This window comes from Sparus aurata, chromosome 13 (assembly GCF_900880675.1).
Source record: "Sparus aurata chromosome 13, fSpaAur1.1, whole genome shotgun sequence".
NCBI lineage: Eukaryota > Metazoa > Chordata > Actinopteri > Spariformes > Sparidae > Sparus > Sparus aurata.
The window spans coordinates 9,000,450-9,025,206 of record NC_044199.1 but is presented as its reverse complement, the minus strand read 5'-3'; the positions used below and the strand labels follow the sequence as shown (position 1 = coordinate 9,025,206).

The window sequence follows — 24,757 nt, the reverse complement described above, 5'->3', positions numbered from 1 at the left end:
ATTGTGAGGGACCGAGTCAGTCGGCAATGAGGACAACAGGTAGTAACTTCAAAAAAAGGAGTTTTTATTTACCCAAAGCATAAGGTAACAAAATTTCTCCAATGAAAATAATAAAGGACTGGGCCCATAAAAGAGGTCAAATTAACAGAACTGTACAAAATTCAACTGAACAAACTAACAGAAGACAACCCAGACATAAACAGACCCACCTAATGAACACACGAGGGGGACTTATATACTGGGTGATCAGCCCATATTAACACAAGAGGGGTTAACTTAAACACTGAACACAAAAGACCAAAGCTAACTTACAAACAAAGCAGATCAGGAAAATTAACTAATTAGAATAAACTATCTATACCTAACCAAACTAAATAAAATTACTAATTGTCTAAGGAAATTAATAAAACATAACTAAAGCATTAAATAAAATTTATTTCGATACTTCATGTTAAACTAATATAAACCAACTTAATTGAATATATAATGTGCATAAACAAAATACAGCTAACTTAGTTACAGAAACAAATAGTGTGATAGTGTGGGTGCAGGGAGTTACCACTGTGTCATGACTGTGTGGCCACAGCTGTGGCCATCACAGTTATACAACCTTTAATCTATCTGATGAGTTTGTGATGAAGACAAAAGTTACACAGACTGATTCAATTCAGTTGTCAAAAACAAACCTTTACCGATCATACTGTATGCAGTATATATGCGGGCTTGTGAAGGAAGGTTTTATGTAAGAACATGGTTCTTAGAGTGACTTGGGTGAATCTATATTTTGCTAGGAAGTATGACGTAAAAAGGCAGTATTAGGTTCAGGAGTAGGTTTAAAGCTTTTTAACCTCAGAAATGTTAACTGTCAAGTAGAAGAATTAGACTGTAAATGAATAAGATCAAATGTTTGTGGTAATAAAGACCAAACAAATTCAAATCTAAGACTGCTTCAAATACTATTTATGGCCTAATGTTTATAAAATTGAAATTCAGACACTTTAAGAACCTCCACAAACTGTGCCGGATACAGCCCTCATAAAATGAAAAACAGAACTGCCACATATTTGGAATTTATAATGTTGCTTAATGGTTATGCAAAAGTGGAGTATTACTGTGTTGAATCATGACAGTAGACTCAATTTAACAGCATTTTATTGTTCAATATACAAAGCAAAGTTACAGCCTCATGAAAGGGTCAAGCAATTTGAAAAGTCATGGTATGTACTGATGTCTGACCAGTTAAAGACATGACCTGAGAATTTATGAATGTTTGAGTTTTAATGTCCAGAGGTAGACGACAGAACCAATATTATGACGATCACATCAGAACAGTTGGGGTAATCACCACTATGATGAAGCTTCACATGTTATACAAAGATGCTGCTAAACATTTTGCATGTTTCACTTGTCATCACTTACTGTCGTGTCCAATTCCTTGAAATCTGCAGCATCACAGCTGCCATGTTTTCTTTAACAGGACGTTTGCTGAACTGTCTCAGACAAAACTATCAAGCAAATGTAAGGCAAGTTAACCTACAAATAAGTTTGAGAGAATAAGAGAATGTGCACCTTAAGTGTTAATGCTATAAATGCTAGTACTGGATGGAATACTAGAGACAACAGCTGTCAACAAATCATTCTAAATTACAGAGTAAAAACGGTTTTGTTATTTACAAGGCAGAGAAAACAAATACATTTTTATTAGACAAAGAATGTTGTTCAACAGTTTTGTGGTTTGTTAAAAAAAAATTTAAAAAGCTATGATATTCTAGCTCCATCAACATTTCAGCTCACAGATTCACACACTGACTGATAAGAGAGTTGTGCTGGAGGAAATTAAGGTCATGGGGTCAGCAAATGTAATAAAAATGTGACTGTAGCATTTTTCCAAGGCACTGTTTGTTACTATGACTACTCAATACGTTCATATTGCTTACAAAAATAACTAAATTCATGAATAAACCTGATTTTTTTCCTTTTACATGTACTGGGGAGTATCTGTACTGTAGATGTATCATTTGAACAAAAAAAATAAGGAGAATAATAGAATCACGCAGAAACACACACTCCATAAGTAGAAAAATGTCAGAGGCTAAAAATGGTCACTATTAATCCACAACTCGGATTAAAAAAAAACAGGGCTCATTGCAAGTCCGTGGTAAATTATTTCCTATAACTTAAAAACGCCACACATCGCTGCATCGGAAATCCGAAAGTAGACAATTCAGGTCAACTTAAACAATCACACTGGTCTATAAAAACTGCAACTTCAGAGTCAGTAAAAAAGAAGACATCACTTAAACCCTCAGGAATGATCCATGCTGAGTCACTTAAAACCAAGGTGTTGTCCTCATCACCATTTGGTGCAGACTATACCACAAACGATGACTTCTGTTTGAAATCTCCCTGTAAACAAACACATCACACATCAGAACTGGAACTAAACCAAACGAGAACACCGTTTCCACCAGGCAAACATGATAACAAAATCTATTAGAATAAAAGTGATGACAATACTTACATCTTCATCTTCACCACCATACAATGATGATGATGTGGGCTGGTAGACCACGTTTGTCTTTGGTTTGCTGCAGGGAGAATTACAAAAACATATTGAGTGAAAGAGTCAAATCAGTCTTTGGATTATCTGCTAAAATCCATCAGACAGTATGGATAAAAGAAAATCCATCTTACCTTTCTGTCTTTTCTGTAATGAGAAGAAGCAAAAAAACACGTCAGTCGGATAAAGTATTTGGTACATTATACAAACTGGCAATTGATATTCCACAGTCAGGTGGTGCCAGGGACCACTGCAAATGATGCAATATCTTTTCTGATTAGCTAGATAGAGGATAGTTAAACAGGGACTGGCTGTTGGTTCATATACCAGTGTCCCGGTTTGAACTTACTGTTGAGATATATTACTTACTTGAAATTTGTCCTTATTTAACACCCAACATGCTGACTATGACTATTCAGAGGTCCATTGTTTCTGTTAATGTCAACACTGACTGCTGATAATCACAGCAAGTGCCATGATTTAAATATAAAGTGGAAAACTCACTGGGCAGGTATCCTTTCCTGTTGGCATACCAAATGGCGAGTCCCAGCAGGGCCAGCAGCAGCAGAGCCACAATTACTCCAGCAACAATTCCTCCAGTGTTTACGTCACCTTGAAGAAAACGCCACATTGAGAGGTTCATCAGGTGAATTACAATCAAACAAAAAGGTACATTTTCATGAACATTTTAAACTGCTGCAGCAACCAAATTATTACAAAAAATAATAATAATAAATGTTGTGTCTTCATGATGGTAATTACAGTTTCAATTTAGGTAAACAACTTTGATGTAGCCAAACCAGTTTACTGCCCTTAAAGTGTTGGCATGCCGCGCACTCCAATGGCTGAAACTGGTTTCCCCAAATTCCAGCTCGTGAATATGCAAACTCAGGTTAAAGTCTGTTTCTGAAATTCAAGAAGGGAGTACTTACGGACTTCCATATTCATGGCTTTACAGCTCTTAGGGGGACCAGCTTTGTTGACAGACTCGCAGTAGTACTGACCGGAGTCCACCTTACGCACAGGTGCAAACGCCTGAGTAACAGAGAGAGAGAGGTTATATTTTAAATGTTTAAGGCCATGGGGATCAAAAATGTCCATAAACAGTGGGGGTTATAGCTTGTAGCTTACCAGTTCACCAGTGGCTGGATTAAGCTTGTAGGTGTAGTTCTTGAAGGCTTGAATCTTGTTAGGTTCCAAGGGCAGTAGGGTGTTATCTTTGTACCAATTGTATGTAGGTGGAGGTGAGCCGTCGGCATCATGGCAGGACAAGATTACGGTCTTGCCCGTCGTCACAGAGGTAGGAACCCTACACACAGGTGGAGACGGAGGCACTGCGGGACAAAACATTCAGTTTTTGGCATGTTTCCACATGTACAGTCGTACACAAAGAACCACCATTACATTTAAAACACAGAACAATATCATAATATTAAAGATTGTATGGCAGCGATGTGAGTCTAGGTTTCCTATGAATAGAAAGATGTGTTTGCAGTATGTAATTACAAAGGAATCCTTACCCAGAACAGTCAGCTTCACTTTAGTTTCCTTAAACTGTCCATTGCCGGAAACCTCACAGTCGTACGCTCCATTGTCCTTACGGGTCACTTTGGAAAATCTTAGATTATGGCCACTGTACATCGTCACTCTGCCTGCATAGGGTGCTGTGGAAGAGTTACATAACAGTCTTGAATGCATTCAGAAAACATATATCTCAACACAAGCTGCCCATTCCTATTCATTTTTTTCTTAAATAACACAAAGAGATTGGAAACTGTCAATCAGACAGGTGGTCAATGTTACCGCTATCAAATTTAGCAGGGTTGCTTATGGCTAATACAAACATCTACCTCTGCAACTGAACAACACTATTAGGACGACTTTGCAAATAAATATGTGAAAAAATTGAGTGGGCATTAAAAAAAAGGTTCTTTAAGACTGCTTGAGACTTTTAGGAGTGTATCTAAAAGGAATTTTGTAGATACATATCGTGCTGGACGAGTTATGACTCAAGGAGATTTTTATCTCTCTACCTCACAGCTCAGGAATTAAGAGCAAAAATATGGGATGCTTTATAAATGATGACGGTGCTGTTGGTAATATGTAAAATGCACAACCAACAAAATATCATTAAAAGATTTTAAAGTACTTTTTTGAAATGGAAAGGACATAAAACATAAACTGTTGTTGGTGGGGAAAAATCTGTCAAAGTGAAAAAATATGGACAAAATTATCTGAATTTTTTGTTGTGCCTCAAAAAGAATGAACAAGTACTTACTTGTTGTTTTGCCATCGAAAACTACGTACACCTGTGAGTCTCTTAGGTCCCTAAACTTCCACTCAACTCTGGCATTTGAACCAAAGTCAGCTGAATACGAACACGTGAGGTCAGCGCCTGAAATGACAGAGTTCACGATAAATGCCGAAGGAACACACAGCTTTTCCAGAACATAATGCAGAAAAAGATGCTTGGGGTAATTTATAATTATTAATTTCCCAGTTAGGTTCATGGTTTCAGTGCACTGATGTCATTTTGGTATACAGTTTTGCTTTAAAGTGCAAAATGCCCTGTCTGTGAACCTTATTTTCCTCTGCGAGCAGCTCGTTTAGTAGCAAGCTTATTTGCAAAATGGTATTTGTAAATGGAGTTTGCAGTGTTACCTCAATTATGTTGAAACTACACAGTGCCTCTTTAACGGTATTGAACAGAGTTAGAACGTATAGCTATGCTGTGATACTGTATGTGTCACATGCTCCTCTGAAATTAAACAATACAATGATTTTTGACAGCCTTTTAGGGAGTTATAATCTCCTTTTTAAAAACACAGCTAGGAAAAACTGAAGACTTAACATAACACTTCCTATCACAGTATGTGAATAGAAGACTGTAAGCATGATTACTGCTTTATAGTCTCCTACTAAGTAATCAGCCAAACTTCCCATCTTTGTTCTTTAGAAAAAAAGGAAACACAATTACTTTGGTGTGTATAATTAAGAGATAAAAATGGCCTTACGATTGATGGCAGGGCTGAAATCTATCACTGACAGTTAACACAGGACAACCACACAAGAAGAATTCTTGTTTTTTTATTTTCAGGCTTCTCTTCTGTCATTCAAATGATTTGATATTTTCATGACTCACCTTCATTCTCTTTCACCTCCACATTGGCTTGGGAGGTAGTGACTGTAAAGCCACTTACACCTGGACACAGAGATGAGAATAAAACAAGAAATTAGACACAAGCAAAGGGAAACACATACAGACGGGAGCAGCTCAGCATGACTTATTTTACAGTTTAACAGATTAGTTATACGACTGCTGCAGTCATTGTTGAGTTTACTTTTGGATGTACTGATGTCTTCACACTGACAGACATTCATCAGCACAATTTTCAAAAGGCACTGAGTCTACATTCTCACTTCCTGTAAGTATAAATACTGCCTGACCCACAGGTGGCAGACTCCTCTGTAGGTCCAGCAGCAGTCATTTTGTACTGACTGGGACGCTGCTAACATTGTAAAATGCATCCAAATGCAGAAAGTGTAATTAAAGAGTTGGACGCCTGTATGTATTTCACTCCCTCATATAAGTTTAAGACTGTGTAGGAGGCAAGATAAAAACTACTCAGTTTTATTTAAAAGGTGCACTATGTAGATTTTGTATGCCCAAACTAACTAAATAAAATACTCTCTCTTTTTTTTCACGACTGACTAAACAAACTGACCTTAAAGAACAACAGAATGTATGCTGTTTTACTTTGTTTATATGTGGTGGACCCTGCCACCTTTCTAGCTTCAAACAGTGTTCTGGTGACTTTATTTTCCTCTGAGAACTTCTTTATTCAGTTATGGAAAAAATATATAATTTTGAGTTTGTATTATTATCTCAGTAATATGGCAAGTATTAAAATTCTAGGTACACATTTATTCTCCAAACTACACAGTGCCTCTTTAAGGATGAAAAAAGGACGCTGCAGTAGACTGGTTATTGAGGCTGAGATGATTACGTTTGGATGGAAATTAGCATCAGTGCTAAACTTTTTAAAGCCAGAGAAGAACATCTGAGTAATGCGCTTGCTCTGCTCTGAAAAGTTTAATCGCGTTTACTCGTCAACAACACGGCAGACAGATTGAGGTCAGGCGATGATTGACGGCAGAGGGAGGTGATAATCAGCCATCCAAATGTAGATCAGCCGTTTCACACCTGAATTCTTTCATAATGTTGTCTGATTAACAAATCAGCACGGCTGAGACGATTAGTCAATTGACAGATCAAAGCTCAGACGTCTGCAGAGAAAGCGCTTGAGATAGAAGAGCACGGCTCTTGTCAAACACCCACAGCATGCTCACGATCCCTTCAGGGTGTGGACCAAAAAAAGAAAAGAGTTGCTCATTCCAGACTGCTGTGCCAGAAGAAACTTCCAGTGAAACTATCAACAGTCTGGTTGAAACTGGATCTTTTCAGACACTGCAGAGCTGCTACCATCAGAAACATGGATAATTAAATCATATTGGGCCTGTCACATCTTCTATGTGTCTATATCACTACTCTATGTGCCGTTAAAGCACTGCCATTACTTTAAGTGTTGGGCGCTACATGATTTAACTACCACGTTGCTGGCTGACAAGCCTGTGTAATACGGTGAAGCTTCAGCAGCAGGAGCCAGTTAATCATCAACCATGTGCAAACCTAGTCTCACTTGGACACATCCCCAAATTCCCCACGAGATGAAATGTACAGCAAGCAAGCCTTTAAATTAGCGTGTGTACCAATAATACCCATCTCCTTATTCAAATTAACAGAGGACATTTCTACTGTAGATACTAATAGCGTTAAAAATTCCTCGACACCCCCGCAGATGTTTAGTCACAGCTGGTCTCAGCAGAGATAAGGCAGACCAGTCACAGTTTTGGTTTTGGTGCAGCGATAAGCACCCAGTGTAAAATGAAACCAGAGGTTGCGTGACTTCTTTGTTTGCGTACTTTGTGAGTTTAAGAGTTTTTGTGTTGATGTGTTGTTGAAGCGTCCTTGAAGTTAAAGAACTGGGAATGCGCGCAGGTTAGAGAGCCTCACAGCAAATCTCTCTGTTCAGCACAATACGTTTGGAGAGGCCACCTGCCTTTAATTACATTATACAGGGTCTGTTTCATACAGTAGACAGGGCCGTATGTCACTAAGGGAGATCCTTACATTATTACAAGACTGTGCTGCAAATTCTAAAAGTCATGACATTCATTTCTAAACATTTAACAATAAACTGTCAAGAGTAACAAGGAAAATCGGAGAAAACAATCATCCACACACCCACAAATAAAAAATTCAAATACCCTGGGAGCTTCATTGTGTCCCCACTGAACCCCATTTTGTTTTAACGTGATCATGATATTACTATCTTATGTGTTAGGTTTCGAGCTGGTACAGGAATGAGGAAATAGTGATAGAGATATATAGATGTATAAACACAGCTGTTTTAACAAAACAGGAAGAACATCTAGGAGGAACCCGTGGCACAGGTGTAGGATACACCTGCCACTTAATTTTAAATCACCTCCAATTTTAAGACTACTTTTTTGTTTTTTTTAAATAGTCCCTTAGGTTAGCTTCGTCTCACTAACAAACATGGCAGGCCAACATGTCGTCTCCAGGCCCGAGGTTCAGCGTGTTGGTTGGTTTGTTTAGTAACAAAAACAGCCGATAACTCTTTTATTTAGGTTAGTCTTTGAAAAAAGGGGGATGAATAGCAGCTAAAGTGGTTATCGTTGTGTTAAACTGTGCACAAAAGAGACATTTTAGCGTCGACTGTCCTCAAGCTGAAAAAAAAAAAAAACACTTGTAGCCGCAAGACTCACCTGTCGCACCCAGCAGGAACAAAGCCACCGAAACCAGCCCGCTGACAGACATGACGACCAGCCCGCTCCTCCGCGTGACACGAACAACGATTCAAAAACACGCAAAAAGTCTTCTTTGCGTCGACAAAAAAACAATTTTTACTACCAGCCCGTGTGTATTTTCCAAACTCTTGAATTCACAGCGTCGACGTTTCAGGCTCTCTCTCTCATCTGAGGAATCCGCCCAGGTGACAACGGGTCTTTCTCACTTCCGGTAACAGGAGCCTCTCTTGGCTCAGGTGCGCTGGGTGACGTCAAGGTGGACGGACAGGTCAGACCTGTATGGAACGACCTGACCAGAGCAGCAGAGTGAGGTTGACAGTACCACTCAGAGATGTATGGTTATTTCCCCTGTTTCAGTTCCCTCTGGTGAGATGGAGTGATTCAGATCATTGTGGTAATTTTTGTTTTCCTTACTGTACATCTAGTACTGCTGATCCTTAAAGTATGAGCAGCAGTTAAACCTTATAAATATACATAATATACATAAACATGTTCACTCAGCCTCACCATTGGGATGCAAAAATAATAGAGGCTACTTATTAGTATGAGCTCCACCTTTCTTGAGGCATATTGAAGGGAGCTCATTATGTTTATTAATCATTTACAACATATGATATAGTAATACATAATGTGGGGACTATTATTACACCTTTATTAGGGCACATGCAATGATGGAAGTACATTAACCCCAGTACTTGTACCTTTATTGAGTATTTTGACTCTCTGCTACTCTATACTTCCACTGCATTTTGGAGGCCAACATAGTACTTTTTTAATCCATTACATGCAGCATCAGAGCCGCAGTAGGGCATTTTTAAATCAATTAGATTTATTGATTTATTTATTTTAAATGGCTCTTCCAGAGTAATCCAGATGTCTGTAAGAGATTCCCAAGGGTCCTGAATTGATTTTTAAACACAATATTTGTACCCTCCATGCACTGTCATACTCATGGATCCATGCATCCAAGATTTTGGCTTTAAAACGGGTGTGAATGATACCTGTATAGACGAGGAGTTGAGATCTCAGGGCTCCCAGTTACTTGGATGACAGCAGATGAGCTGTATGGAGCCATTTCATGTGTCGTTTAAGTTACGCTGTTTTGCTGTTAAGCTCCAGAAATGTTTTGTGGACCATGAAACCTCACCTGACCATGAAACCTCACCCATCTGCACGAGGGTGAGAAGATAATGACTGTATTTTGCATTTTTTAGAGTGAGATTCTGCTTTAGAAAATGTGCCTCCAACTTTGCGGTAACCGCTTTGGGACATTTTTGTTTTTCTCTCCTGTTCTGACATGATTATATCGCCCCAAAATGAAATCCATACAGAAATATTTTGCCAACCTTAGCGTGGGACTTGTCTGAACATTATCATCGAACATTAATGCCTGAGCTCATTAGTGCTGACTTTGCGCTTATAGCTGAGATGTAACCCACAGCAGCCAGCTTCCTCTTTCTTCTGAAAAACCTTCCCAGAATTGTGCACACTGTCATACACTGTAAAGTCTGAAAAAGGGACTCTACTTAAATTGTTTTTTTTTTGTAAAATAGGGAAACCAATAACCTCAAAATTTAAAGTAGACAAATAATTCTAAGTTGTTATAACTTTGTAGCTTGCACAACTTAGATTGAATAGTCTGCTTTACTTTTTAGTTGACGTAATCTGTTTCCTGACTTTCTTTAAAGTAAAGTCAACTTTTGAAACTGACAGTCTGGCAGCCTATTGTCCAATTTTTAGAATGAGATGTTGTTGAAAGCTACCAATGGTTGTAATGTGTAAGCGTCCTCATGCTTTATTTGGCTGCCCACATACTTTTGGTGATTTGGTGTCAAGGTGCAAGGAGAACGCATTTCTATAAGTTTAAAAGAAACAACTTTGACAGAATCCATTGTGATTAGACACTCTGTATCAGTTATTCAGACATGGAATGATAATTTGCTCTGCACAGACAAATCCCCATATTGCTACATCGTGTTTTTTTTTTCTTTTTTGGAGGATAGTAGTGGTATCGCAGTTATCATTTAAGAGGATTGTAATCTAACCACTCAGGCGATTTGTTTTCAGGTTTTGTAAAACCGCAGTCACACCCTTGAACCGTGTGTGTGCAATTAGATTTTCTTATCCTAATCTTAAATCTTATCTCCAAACTACCCGCTCAGATGAGAAACTCCTCAGCCATCTCCTTCTTCTGTCACTTGTATAGTGCAATCCAGTTTAAACCCAGTGCTGCCCTCCACAGGACATTGACAGCACCTTCTGCATAATGCACATGCAGGGGCTCATGCACCAGCTCATTTGATTTGGTAGGGTTAGTTTTCATTAAAGGAGCATTGTCGTTTCTTTGTTGATGCCGTTATGTTCAGTTTATTGTCATTATACAGTACATAGGACAGCAGTGCTTTTCAGTGCAATTAAATGATTGTGCTTTGGCTACACACCACCTACTCATCTAGATACAGAAGTAAAAATCCTTGACATTATCTGAGAAAACATTGCATCATATAAAGCATGTTCCGTGTTCATTTACAAATAGGACCATCACTGAGACGCGGAGAGACGTACCGTGTGTTTATGACAACAAGCCTCAGCTGAACGTGGATCATGTGTCTCAGGCACGAGTGAAAGGCGAAATAAAGACTGAGGTTTTCTTTTGGTTTTGCTTTGTGACAGCCGCCAGGGGACTTTATGCATTATCTCCCCAGAATAGTATAGAGACTGTGTTGCTCATGCATCCGTTGGTTGTCAATCATAAACAGTTTAAGTTTTGTTTTTTCTGCTCATCGTCAGATTAAATCCTCCCAAAGCCGTCTCTGTTGCCCAGATCTTATCGACAAACACAACACAATCTTCCACTGGCAGACCTCCGTGGCAGAAGGTCGCCTCTATCCGCCCTCATCGTTTGGCAGCCAAGAAGAGACACAGGGGACAGATTTCAGTCGGGCATAATAGATTGCTTACCTTAAAGAGCGATGAAACTCTGCAATAACGTCATGTTGCGGGGTGCAACGTTGCATCACTTTTGAGCCACCTCGAGACAAGTTTGGTTTTAAAATCTCTGACATTTGCCCTCCTCACAGACAGTTCTCACGATCTTGTGATTAAAACTGCAGGCTAAATGCTCATTAGCTTTCATTCTATTAAATAAAACAGCTAAAATCATTCATTCTACATACTAAATATTACAGAATATATACTTTCGATTGTAGGATTAAGTCACATTCATGCTTATTACTCATCGCCCTTGTCAGGCACTGTCAGAAATCAATAGGCTCTGTAGATTTCTATTGTACATTGTTTATATGTGAGTGTACTTTAGAGTATAAAGTATATGCTTTAGTACTGTGTGTGCTTAGTATTGAGTGCACGATGCAGAGTAAGCAAGGCCTGTGACGTACCAAGCGTATACTGTACGACATTCGGTTCAACTCATTGCACTTTGTGCTTCCGCACAACTTCAGGAGAGTCCAATCACCGGATGATTATGGGTGCAGTGTTAACGTATGCAGCAGTTTGGCGCCTTGTTCACAGCCAGTGAATTTCCAGCAGCATGGGAAGTGTCATCAAGGTCAGCAGTAGGCCACTGCAGCTTTGTAACAGGACACTCCACGCCGAACAGGGGAGGAGGAGCTCTGCAATAAGAGAAATAATGCAGGTTCAGAAGGAGGAGCGTTTTGATTTGGCAGTCACTCAAAACTTAAAATAATAGTAACGAGCACAGGCAGCTTACTTTTATCCACCACCGAGGTTTTGGTTGCGATGGCTGAGTCGGCATATTTGATGTTGCAGGTGAAGTTGGACTTGCCGTTGGGCAGGTTCTTGAACAGCAGGCGACAGATGTTGCCTGGGAACATGCGCGCCTTGGCGCGTTTCTTGAAGGGGGCGTGCTGCTCCTCGTCTGGGTCGGTGGTGTCAAAGAGCCTCTCACCATTCGTGTACTTGCAGAAAGGTTCCGGCGCCTCGGGGGGGAGCGCATATTTGCAATCCATCCGGAGGTTGTGCTCATCTATTGAGCAGTAGTTCAACTGAATCACCTTCTGGGCTGACGCGAAGCCTGCGTGTGGTACAACACAAAGAGATAATCAGATATCCACCAAACACATTAGAAACACAACTGATTCTGGTCAGAAACACACTCAGATGAGAAATGCTTTCTTAATAAAAGGGGGGAAAAACATGTGAATATGAAAATGTGTCCTAGTGATATTATGTGACGTACGTATGATCTTACCAAAAAGTAAAATTGTGGCGAGGAGGAACATTCTCCCAACTTCCCTGAAAGAAAAAAAAAGATATCGGATGAAGAAGAGTCAGAGCAAACTGACACCAGAACCGAGCCTATTTTTCTTTCTTCGTCTTACATTATTGAGATTCAAATCAAATAAAGCTGACCATGCTGTAAAGAGCAGGGGGTCAGATATCAGTGACATGATACCACACTTCTGCAGCTCGGTGCAAACCCACAGAGGTTACTGTAGAAGAGTCGCGGTCCCATGATACTGAACGGCGGAGTAAAGCCCGACTGCAAACTTCATTGGTAAATTGCCAACATTGACACATTTTCTGTGCTCAGCCTCTCTCGGGGGAACACAGGCTGATTATTTGTCCACTTACGTTCAATATATTAACCAAACACATGAAGCAGTTCCGCTCTGTTTCGCCTGCTTGATGCAAACCCACTCTCGCCTTCATTCACATATTTGCTCTGGTGCTGACTCCAGTGTTAAGCCAAATATTGCATGCAGACTCAAAGAAAAGCATTGTTCCAAATGTTTTTTTTCTTTTTTTTTTACCATAGCTCAAATTCAGAAAAATCACAGTACATGAATCATTCTCACCTTGTCTAATGCAGTTTGAGCTTCCCTCAGTGCTCTGCAGTGTGATGCCAGGGGTAGATACAGTAGAGGTCGGCTTATAGAAGAAACAGACGAGAGAGTGAAGGAGGGAGGCAGGACAGAGAGGGAGGGGAGTGGGAGAGAGAGAAAGGGGGGAGAAAATGCTGCTCCGCTGGACTTTGGGGACGTTTCTCAGTATTGTGTAAGGATTTTTATTGATTCCCCCCACTCTGTTTTACCAGAGTATCACATGTCAATACACAAACCTCTGGCCACACATTGAAAGATTGAATTCAGGTTGCCGGATGAGACAGAGGGGGGAAACCGTTGTGATGAGGGTTTGATAAGCTGAGATACCTCAGCAGCTGTTCTAGATTTCATCATTCAGCGTGCAAATACGATACGCGTCAGCAGGTTCTCAGCTAGGCTGTACTTTCACCGACATAAATTAAAATAAATACATATTAAAAACAAATACACAGAAAATTCAAGTCAACTAATGTCTTGAAGATCTATTGGGCTGCTACTATTGGAAGATCTATTTACACCTGCATAAATAAAACCCTTAATAACTATATTAACTCAAAAGTTAGACTACAAAACTTGGCAGGAAAAGCTCAAAGTTTCAATGATGTGCAAACACTGTTTCATGTTCATTCAGTTGTTTCATGAATAAATAATTTGCCTTGATGTTTATCTAAAAATGAATGGTACATTCCTTTCAGCTAGAACCACTCAATTGTCTCTCTGTATCTTCTGTATCATCTATCTGTATCCTCTGTGTCCTCACTCTGTATCCCCTGTAGCCTCACTCTGTATCCTCTGTAGCCTCACTCTGTATCCCCTGTAGCCTCACTCTGTATCCTCTGTAGCCTCACTCTGTATCCTCTGTATCCTCACTCTGTATCCCCTGTAGCCTCACTCTGTATCCTCTGTAGCCTCACTCTGTATCCTCTGTATCATCACCCTGTATCCTCTGTAGCCTCACCCTGTATCCTCTGTAGCCTCACTCTGTATCCTCTATAGCCTCACCCTGTATCCTCTGTATCCTCACTCTGTATCCTCTGTATCCTCACTCTGTATCCTCTGTATCCTCACTCCGTATCCTCTGTATCCTCACTCTGTATCCTCTGTATCCTCACTCTGTATCCTCTGTAGCCTCACTCTGTATCCTCTGTAGCCTCACTCTGTATCCTCTGAATCATCTGTAGCCTCTCTCTGTATCCTCTGTAGCCTCACTCGGTATCCTCTGTAGCCTCACTCTGTATCCTCTATAGCCTCACTCTGTATCCTCTGTATCCTCACTCTGTATCCTCTGTATCCTCACTCTGTATCCTCTGTATCCTCACTCCGTATCCTCTGTATCCTCACTCTGTATCCTCTGTATCCTCACTCTGTATCCTCTGTAGCCTCACTCTGTATCCTCTGTAGCCTCACTCTGTATCCTCTGTAGCCTCACTCTGTATCCTCTGTATCCTCACTCTGTATCCCCTGTATCCTCACTCTGTATCCTCTGTAGCCTCACTCTGTATCCTCTGTATCATCATCCTGTATCCTCTGTAGCCTCACCCTGTATCCTCTGTAGCCTCACCCTGTATCCTCTGTAGCCTCACTCTGTATCCTCTGTATCCTCACTCTATATCCTCTGTATCCTCACTCTGTATCCTCTGTATCCTCACTCCGTATCCTCTGTATCCTCACTCTGTATCCTCTGTATCCTCACTCTGTATCCTCTGTAGCCTCACTCTGTATCCTCTGTAGCCTCACTCTGTATCCTCTGTAGCCTCACTCTGTATCCTCTATAGCCTCACTCTGTATCCTCTGTATCCTCACTCTGTATCCTCTGTATCCTCACTCTGTATCCTCTGTAGCCTCTCTCTGTATCTTCTGTGGCTTCACTCTGTAGTCTCTCTCTGTATCCTCTGTATCCTCTCAATGTATCATCTTTGTATCGTGTCATGGTATCCTTGGTATCCTCTTTCTGTATCCTCTGTATCCTCTTACTGTATCCCCTCTGTATCCTCTATATCCTCTGTATCCTCTGTAGCCTCTATGTATCCTCTGTAGCCTCTCTCTATATCCTCTGTATCCTCTCTCTGTATCCTCTGTAGCCTCTCTCTATATCCTCTGTATCCTCTGTAGCCTCTCTCTATACCCTCTGTATCCTCTCTCTGTATCCTCTGTATCCTCCCTCTGTGTCCTCTGTAGCCTCTCTCTATATCCTCTGAATCATCTGTAGCCTCTCTCTGTATCCTCTGTAGCCTCTCTATGTATCCTCTCTCTGTATCCTCTGTAGCCTCTCTATGTATCCTCTCTCTGTATCCTCTGTAGCCTCTCTCTGTATCCTCTCTCTGTATCCTCTGTAGCCTCTCTCTGTATCCTCTGTTGCCTCTCTCTGTATCCTCTCTCTGTATCCTCTGTAGCCTCTCTATGTATCCTCTGTATCCTCTCACTGAATCCTGTTTGTATCATCTTTGTATCCTGTCACAGTATCCTTGGTATCCTCTTTCTGTATCCTCTTACTGTATCCTTTCTGTATCCTCTGCATCCTGTCACTGTATCCTTTGTATCCTCTCACAGTATCCTTGGTATCCACTTTCTGTATCCTCTGTATCCTCTGCATCATGTCACTGTATCCTTTGTATCCTCTCACTGTATCCTCTTTGTATCATCTTTGTATCCTGTCACGGTATCCTCTGTATCCTCTTACTGTGTCCTCTCTGTATCCTCTGCATCCTGTCACTGTATCCCTTGTGTCCTATCACTGTATGCTCTGTGTCATTTCCGTGTATCCTATGTATCCTCTCTGTCTTAGCACTGTATCCACCGCATACTCTCACTGTCATATTTTACTGTATTCCCTGTATCCTGTCTCTGTGTCCTCTCGCTGGATCCTCTTCATGCTGCTCATCCATTTTTTTCAAGGTCCTTCTTGGACAGTTGCTGAACAACTGCCATGCTGAAGCAATCTCTCCGAGGACACTGACAGAAGTGTTGCAGGGCTCTCTGAGAGGCACAGACCACAGTGAGAGCAGGGGGTGTCTGCCATTTAGCACTTCATTTTATTTGATACATAAATGCTTAACGTTGTCGCATTTAAGTCTCCTCCCTTTTTGACGATCAAAAGCAGAGAAAGCAGGTGTAGTCGTTCCTTCCGGCAGTATTCACTCACTGGAGATTCTGTGGCTGTGATCCCTGCTGCTCCTCTGCTGGATGCTGCCGTTTATACACTGCAGATGAAACCCCATCCATTCACCTTCAGTGGCGCACACTACAGGACATTATGCTCACTATACTTTTAAATAATACTATCAAACTGCACAAAGCATTGATTAGGACACCACCATTCATAGTTGTAGATCTATAAGATCCATCAGAAATTGTGGCTCCATGTTATTTAAAAAAATAATTTCCATGTGTGTGTTTCTTTTCTTTGTTTTCTTTGTTTTTCTTCCCCTTTTTTAACAATATAAAGTCAATGTTATCGTAGCTGATGTGGCTTGTTTGTGAGAGATTTGATGCTCTCGTTCTGCCGGACAACTGGGGCAACTTTTTTCCCTATGCCTAAACAAACTAAATGAACAAACTCTCTTTGTTTTCGTGACTGAACACACAAACTGGCCTTAAAGGACGACACAATGTCACACTGTTTTACTTTGTTTATATGTAGCGGACCCTGCCAGCTTTCTAGCTTCAAACACTATTCTGGGGACCCTACTCTTGCTCTGGGAACAGCTTGTTTATTCAGTTATAGAACTTTCCTTTGACTTGAGTGTGAATTTCTGCTCAGTACTACACAGCGCCCCTCTACATATATGACAATACTATAAATATGCTATATATACAGTACACATGTCCGTGCGTACGCTTCCATGAAGAATATAGCGTGTTTGTGTCCCCATCATTTTCACTGCATAACCAGGGGTTACATATGTGGATAGTAGTGCTGATTGATCTATACGGATGTTTACGGCAAAATACATTTCCCATACCTCAAACGTCACACTGACCCACAACGCAGAGTGAAGACACTGCATTGGTGTAGTTTCATCTGCAGCCTGCATTGGGCTGCAGTCAGGACAGAACATCCGGGCCTGGTATCATTGCTCCAGTTGGCCACAGTATCACACTGTGTGCTTTAGTCTGCTTTTTGATTGAATGTTTCCTTCGTGGTTTTATGCAAGATTGAAAGCTTCTCGTATTTTTCTAAATGAATCAGTAATTGTACTCTGCCAGGTCCTGATAACTAGGAAAGTTATTGATCTGATTTGACAGATACCAATCGCAGTGGAGATGCAACCGTTTGCCACGCCGTCTTTTCTTTTGTGTCTTTTATTTAAGCTCTGGTATACGCAGAAAGAGAGGCAAGCAATAAGTCATTCACGCTTCAATGAGCCTTTCAAAGGAATACTTGTGATACAGATATTTTCATCCTCAGTCCATCGCAGTTGAGAAAATACTGCAGAGGTAAAAAAAACAAAACAATCAATGATATTAGCTCTGAGTGAGGTTAAACCCTCCTTAGCTTCCCCTGAAACACTGCACCTCCAGGGCTGAGTGTGTCTTTTATACACTAGATGTCACCAGAACATTGACTGCTGTCTTCGTCATATTCGTGGTGGTGCTTCCAGTGTTTGTCCTGCAGAGGGAACTCTTCTTCAGCACCAAGATATGACAGCCCCCCTCTACAAAAAAAATACAAGAACCAGGGTGAGAGTGGTGCTGATGTTTTAAAGCAAACTGATTGGCTGCTTGCCAAGATTCAGATCCCCAACATTTTAATAAGGGAAAACTCCAGCATGTAAAGACGTTTAGCCACCTTCTCAACACACTTGAGTCACATATGACGAGGTAATTGAATACAAAAATAAAAATAAAAAAATCTCTGATCAGAGCATTAACTTTGGAAAGGAGTGTCTATCTAATTTCCAGCCCCATAAACTGGGCTGCTCCTGGATCCCTGCTATGATCTGCAGGGTCTTTTAAGGATAACAGCCGGTGTGTGCAGGGACGTGTGCGTGTGTTTGAGCGAGGACGCACGGAGACATAACTGCATCCTCAGTCAAAAGTCAGCGCTGCTCTGCTCTGCTCTGCTGCGGCTGCTGCTCCGCATTACCGGCACACAGGCGCAGCTCAGCCTCGGGACGGGGACCCAGCACCAGGTAAGAGCGGCCGTCTCCTCCGCAGAGTGGATAAATCACGTCCGGATGGGGGAAATCTGACATTTTCAGAGCGGGGGTTTTGCATGTGTCAGGAGCATGTCTGCATGGCTGTTTCACCTGCAGTAAATAAATAAATAAATAAAAAGATGTGCGCATATAGATGAGAGAGGAGTGGAGTTTTGCCGCATGGGCGTTGTGCCGCAATTTGGGCTGCAGGCAGGACAGAACCGGGGCCCGGCTAACACTGCGCCAGTGGAGGCACTGCCCACACCTTACATGCTGCGGTTATAAAGCTTGCATGTGAGCATCTTGAGTTCCCATCACTGATATTTCAGGTCTGCATGTTTCAGACTTTCTTCATGGTGTCCCGTGTTGAACTCCCGTCAGGTGACAGCAGCCGGGAGTCAAGGTTACTGATCTGACCGGACAGATTCCAGCCGACATGGAGCTGCACCTTCTCGCCGTGGCCTGTCTCCTGTTCGGCAGGATAATGATGACGCATCAGACTGTACACAGTATGTGCTACTATTCTTTTTTTTTTTTTTTTTTAATAATTCAATTCATACATGTCCAGACTGCCATCATGTCTCCGGCACAGAAGGAGACATGCCTGGAGTTAGAAGACTATTTGATGCCAGGCACTGACATTTAGATTTACTGTAAGTGATGATAAGATGTCTCTGTTGTGCATAATATGTCATGTGAGTCTTAGTCCAGATTGTCAGGGACAGATGGACTAAAAGTTCCATCATGCTGCAGCAAAAGTGTAATTACCCAGTCTCACCACAGAGACCAGTGGAGTTTCATGAGGATTATGTAATACCAAATGTAGAAGTCTACCAAAGGCAACCCTGATTATTATTGCCTGCTTTTCCACTTAATGGATCTGGAGATGGTGAGAAAGGTTACATCACCCCAAAACCTCTGTGTTCCTCTGCCCTCGGCTCATTTTCTCAACATGGATCACAGCGGGTGGAGTTATATGTAATAATAAACATTTTAGAATTGATCACAGGGAAATAATATGTATATTGAACATGACAAATCTCTGCAAAGAATGATGAGGCCATAATAAGTTACATATGTATGACACAGAAGTAGCCTCTGAGGAGCCACATAGACAGAAAGATGATTTTTTTTCCAGCATGTTTTACTTATGAGGCTGACTCAGCATTACAATGTTAACAGCAGCAGCCAACATTATCTGGTTAATTCTGTTGCCATTAAAGGGTGACTCCACCAAATGTACATGTTAAAGTGAGTGTGATTAAAGGTCTGGGGAGTACTCATGCTTATGCACAAATAAATAGTAGTATAAAGCCTTTTGTGTCTCCAGAAGAAGCTGCATCCACTCTGATAAATTTCCTCCAGTGTCGTCACTCAGTGGCTGAACTGGATTGTGGATAATGTAGGCGCAAGGTTTTTCAAAAGGAATCCAAAAATGATGATGCAACTGGCTCTGCTGTATCTGTTCTGATCATATATTGTATTAACTGTCCTAAATGAGTCCATCTGTGTGTCACATGGACTGCTTTTCAGAACATGGCGACTACATTACCCGCAATGCAATTTAGCCACTGAGTGATATCAAGGGAGGCAGTTTATCAGATTACATCCAGCTTCCTCTGGAGTAAATTGGTTGAGCTGCCCTTCAAGGCTTAAAATCTACAGAGGTTTAGTTTCTGTTTATTTAATTCATTAAAGTGACTGTTATTTTTCATACAGAAAATAGGAAATCATGCTGTTTACTTCCTGTTTACATCTCTTTCAGTGAACTCAGTGACAAACTTCCTGTTCACTCCACGCGGGCCTCAGATGTTTCCGTGTCTCACCTACCTGGAGCGGAACGTCAGGGTGGACTGTGAGTTTCCAGCCACCTACCAGATCCCCGGGCCCTACTGTGAGTACCGGCAGGACAGCCGGCTGGTGGGCAGCACCTACCCCAATGCCGTCGTCTACGTGTCCACGGAGGACCGCAGGAGGAGCAACGTCAGCCTGGTCTCTCCCACCCTGTGCCGCCTCACCTGGGCCCCTCTGGCTGATGAGAGGCCCTTCACCTACACCTGCAGGGTCTACCAGGGCAACAGCTGGAAGGAGAACAGCATGGCCGTCCATCACAGTGAGTGCAGCTCGCCTCGGATTCTCACTCTGGTCCGAAACAACATCTGAACTCGTTTTTCCGCTTCTGTTGCAGGGCTTCTTCCAATCTGCTCTGCGATCAGCGTGATGTTCAAATCAGCGCCCTGGTTTTTGTCACTGGTGATGTCACTTCCTGTGGCCGTGGGTCTTCTGAGTCCATGAACTCTCCCCTTGACTGGGTAACAACTCAATGGACCTTTCCTACATGATTTGTGATTGACGCAGATGATTTTATTTTCTATGATTTTTATTTTGAGGCAGAGAGTAGAAGCCATGAGAACAGCTCTAAATAAATATTTATAAATAGGATTGACTACTCTTTAAAAAAATTATCTTTTAGGTGTGAGAGATTCTATGTACAGACCTCATCCCTCACCACTGTACCTTGAAGACCATTGCTTCACTACGTCTTTAAAAGGGTAAAGAAATTATGATGCTACTAAATGAAAGACATTGCAGATAAATGCATCATTTTCTATTATAACGTCTATTATGAAGAGCAGATTTAAAGCTGTTTTCTCGATCAGGTCTCTTCTGTAAATAAGATTCATTGGGACCCATCTGTACGAGGAATAATTTCGTTATAGCCAAATGAATATTAATTTTGTGGTTTTCTATTTTTAAAGAAAAAAAAATGCTTACTATAGATTTATATTGCACCTTATTGCTGGTCTGAGCACACATTGGTTTGCTTATGTACACTTAAGTGTATAGCAGAGAGCCTTTTGATTGGGTTTATTACAGCATTCATTACAAGATTAAATATAATGCGGTTTATCATCTGTCGGTTCACCCACTTATAATAATTTGCAGTCTCACTAGTTTGCTCAACTATATATATACATATATATATATATATATATAGTATGTAACCTCAACAGGTATTCAGGTGGCTAATACGGCTATTGTGTAATAGTAAAGAATAACTGCTCAAACACTGCCTCTCCTGCTAGCTAATGCTAATCTCTGACACCCTCAGTACCTTTACACATCTGTTCATCGGGCCCCCATGTGAGGTTCACCTCAAAGCAGCTCAAAAAGTTTCTTTCTCCTCCAACACGGTGCAATATCAGCTTTTTTCCCCCTCGGACAGCAATAACAAAGCAAATACCATGATTGTGATGATTATTCCTTACTTGAAGACCTTTGGAAAAAAAAAGACTCTCATGTCATTTTCACTCGGTGCTCTGATGCTTATCTGCCCTATAGCCTCTAAAGACATATAAGTGTTTGGATGTGCGGATGTGTTAGCCGCTAGCTTGCAAAGAATGTTAAAAGGTGCAGGCTTTAGCTCTGGAGCCTTATAGTGAGAGTTATAATGCAGCTGAATGAGTTTCTTATGCAGTTCAAGTAATAACTGACGGACAGTTATTGCCAAGAGAGTTCATGATGAGAACAGTAAATATTTACTGTTATAATCCTGGCATGTTAAAGAATTAGATCCAGAAATGTTTTCTGATGTACAGTATCTAAAACACCCTACATTGACTGTTTATGTGTTTCCAAAAAATCTATCTATTAGCTTTTAAAATCCTTAAAATTCCATCCATTCCATCTCCCTCCCGCTCAACTTAAAAGTTTAAAGGTGTTGTCGCTAACGCTGAGCCAGCTGACACAGCCTTCCAGCTCCCCTGCCTTTGCATTGAAGTCACGCCCCTGCTGTTGTTCTAATCAACTGCTGCCCTCAAGCTAATGCTAATGCTAGCTAGCAAGCAAACATTAACGTTGCTTACACTAGCTAGCAAACTTTAACATTGTTTACACTAGCTAGCAATTGTTAACGTTGCCAACACTAGCTAACGATAACAACACTCACGCTAGCAAGCTGATGTTAACATTGCAAAAGTTAAAGTATCAAACGCTAGCTAGCTAATGTCAGTGCAGTGTAGTATGTTTTTATGTTGTTGTTTTTTTCTTCCACAAACTGGCAACGACCAAGACTCTCGACACGGACAAAACACAGATTCCACGTGATAGCGCCGTTGTTCCGCTGCTGGCTGACAAATCTTGTTAGAATTGTTACAAGGAGTTAAACAAAACAACCACTGAACACAATACGTCTCCTATGTCACTGTTAAGTCCACTCTCAGTGTTTGTGCACTTGGAGGCTTCAGGTTTTCCACACCACACTTGTGGTAGCTGAATATTGGGGGCGGGACAGACTTCCAAACTATTTGTGATGTCACAAATCATGCTTGCCCCTTAAACTCTGAGAGAAAAAATATACAGTGTGAGCGGATGAATGTAAAGACAGGCGACTGGTGTCAATCTTGGCGCGTACGTCACTCCACACAGTGAAGCTCTAACATTCAACCGTAGGAACACGAAGGAACAAACATGTCTGACTGGAGAGGAGATTTAAAACAGACGCTGCTCTCCTCTTACACAAGTACGCATGTCTCAATGTACGCCCACATAACGTAGACAGTCTGTGTGCAGTATGAAAGAATATCGTAGCTTTATGTTGAACACTTCATGTTTGCAGTGTGCACGCCTTCCACATGCAGCCTAAACATACACTGCTTAAACAATGCTGCTTACTTCATTCAACCTGCTATTGTTTTTTTACATTTATGTCACATTTTTCAACAATAATTGCGTCCACATTGCATTTCTTCTCTGTTTTTATGTTCTGATCAGTATTATTTGCCAAGTAGTGTTTTACTTGTAATAAAGATGTCTTTATATTTTTTCAAATAGAGAAGTCAGCTTGTTTGGTTTCTGTTATCCTCCCACCAAAGGTGTATGAAGAGCTATAGCAGAACTATAGTAACGAATAAAGGTTATGCACAGTAAAGGTTTCTTGTCTTTTTTCTCAACACACTCCTGTTGCTAATAACATAATCTGATTTTATTAAGGACAACTGAAATATATGAGTAAAGTAAAGTAATCCATAACCTCTTGCCTTATGCATGTTGGGATAAACACTCCCCAAGAGCCTTACTCTCAAACCTTAAGCTCTGTTTGTGTATCGAGCACAACTTCCCTTTAACACTAGATGGCATCACAGTACTTAGTGTCTGCTGGTGGTGGCGCTTCCAGCTTTCGCCCTGCAGAGGGAACTCTTGATTTGCACCCACCATTTGGACAGCCCACCAAAAAAGTGCAGTAAATGAATGATATAGAGGTTATAGAATTGAGCTCCGAGTCTGTTCAGTGTCGTGCTGCTGGTATTCTTATTTATTTACTTAACTTCACCATCTTACACCTCCAGTATATTAAAAACTGGTCACCCTAAACAAAAGGTCAACTTGTATGGTGATCTGTCATCGATCAGTCTCTAGCAAGAGTTAAAAAAAGTTTTATTTAGCTCCACCTTGGCATAACCGTAAATTATGATGGTAATTTTAGTTTTGGTGCGGCGCACACACTTTTTGCTGATGATACCTCTGTAGTAAAAGCTGAAACCAGATCGGTTCAGTTGCCTCGAGATGTTTTGGGCAGGAATCCAGGTAAGGTGAGGAAAACTCTCAAGCAGCGCAGTGCTTAATGTTCTCTGTGTGTCTTCCATACTCTCTCTCTCTCTCTCTCACTCACACACACACACACACACACACACACTAACTGTAATGTTGGAGAAGCTGGCGCCTCAGGTTGCATAAAAAAATGATTGGATGTGATGCTTTTCAGGTGTCTCGATGTTGTTGGAGTTATATTTATGTAAGAAGGTGTGAATGTCCAAAAAGAGGTTTGAAAGAGTAGCGTGAACACCAGCTGATGTCACTACCTGTGATAATAAGAACAGTGCACATCAGATAAACCGCTGGAATATGAAAATAACATCAAGCTCTTTGTCCGAAGGAACAAATAAGAATGCTGCGCTCGGCTTCCTGTCCTTATAAACAACCTTCGAGTCCAACGTCACCGCTGTGAGCACCAAAATCTGCTCTTATCGTAGTTTGTAGTTCAAGTGGAGTATGAACTATTACTGTATGATGGAGATAAGGAATACTTTGCAAACATTTCTTTAGAAACATGTCAAGATGAGACGTCGAGGTAACAAAATAATTAACAATGTATTAGTTTGTTATTTTGTTACCTTGAGATAAAATGTGTTTTTGTGTTGTAGTTAAAAGGCAAAAATGGCCCCAGGATCCAAATTGTAATCCTTAATTTTATCCCGTTACATACGTTAATCGGTCAACTACTAGTTCTGTATGCCTTCAGC

General features: G+C 41.0%; 1 protein-coding gene across 1 annotated transcript; it reads right to left on the bottom strand.

Annotated features, from left to right (window-relative positions):
* Nucleotides 1–1,135: 1,135 nt before the first annotated feature.
* On the bottom strand, nt 1,136–8,642 carry f11r.1 (F11 receptor, tandem duplicate 1). Its single transcript, XM_030439083.1, has 10 exons — nt 8,411–8,642; nt 5,703–5,762; nt 4,839–4,955; nt 4,081–4,224; nt 3,692–3,894; nt 3,493–3,595; nt 3,065–3,172; nt 2,695–2,707; nt 2,522–2,588; nt 1,136–2,406 (listed from the first exon to the last, which is right to left on the bottom strand). The coding sequence occupies exons 1-10, from the start codon at nt 8,460–8,462 to the stop codon at nt 2,371–2,373; spliced, it is 903 nt and encodes a 300-aa protein (XP_030294943.1). The 5' UTR covers nt 8,463–8,642; the 3' UTR covers nt 1,136–2,370.
* Between the last annotated feature and the right edge of the window lie 16,115 nt (nt 8,643–24,757).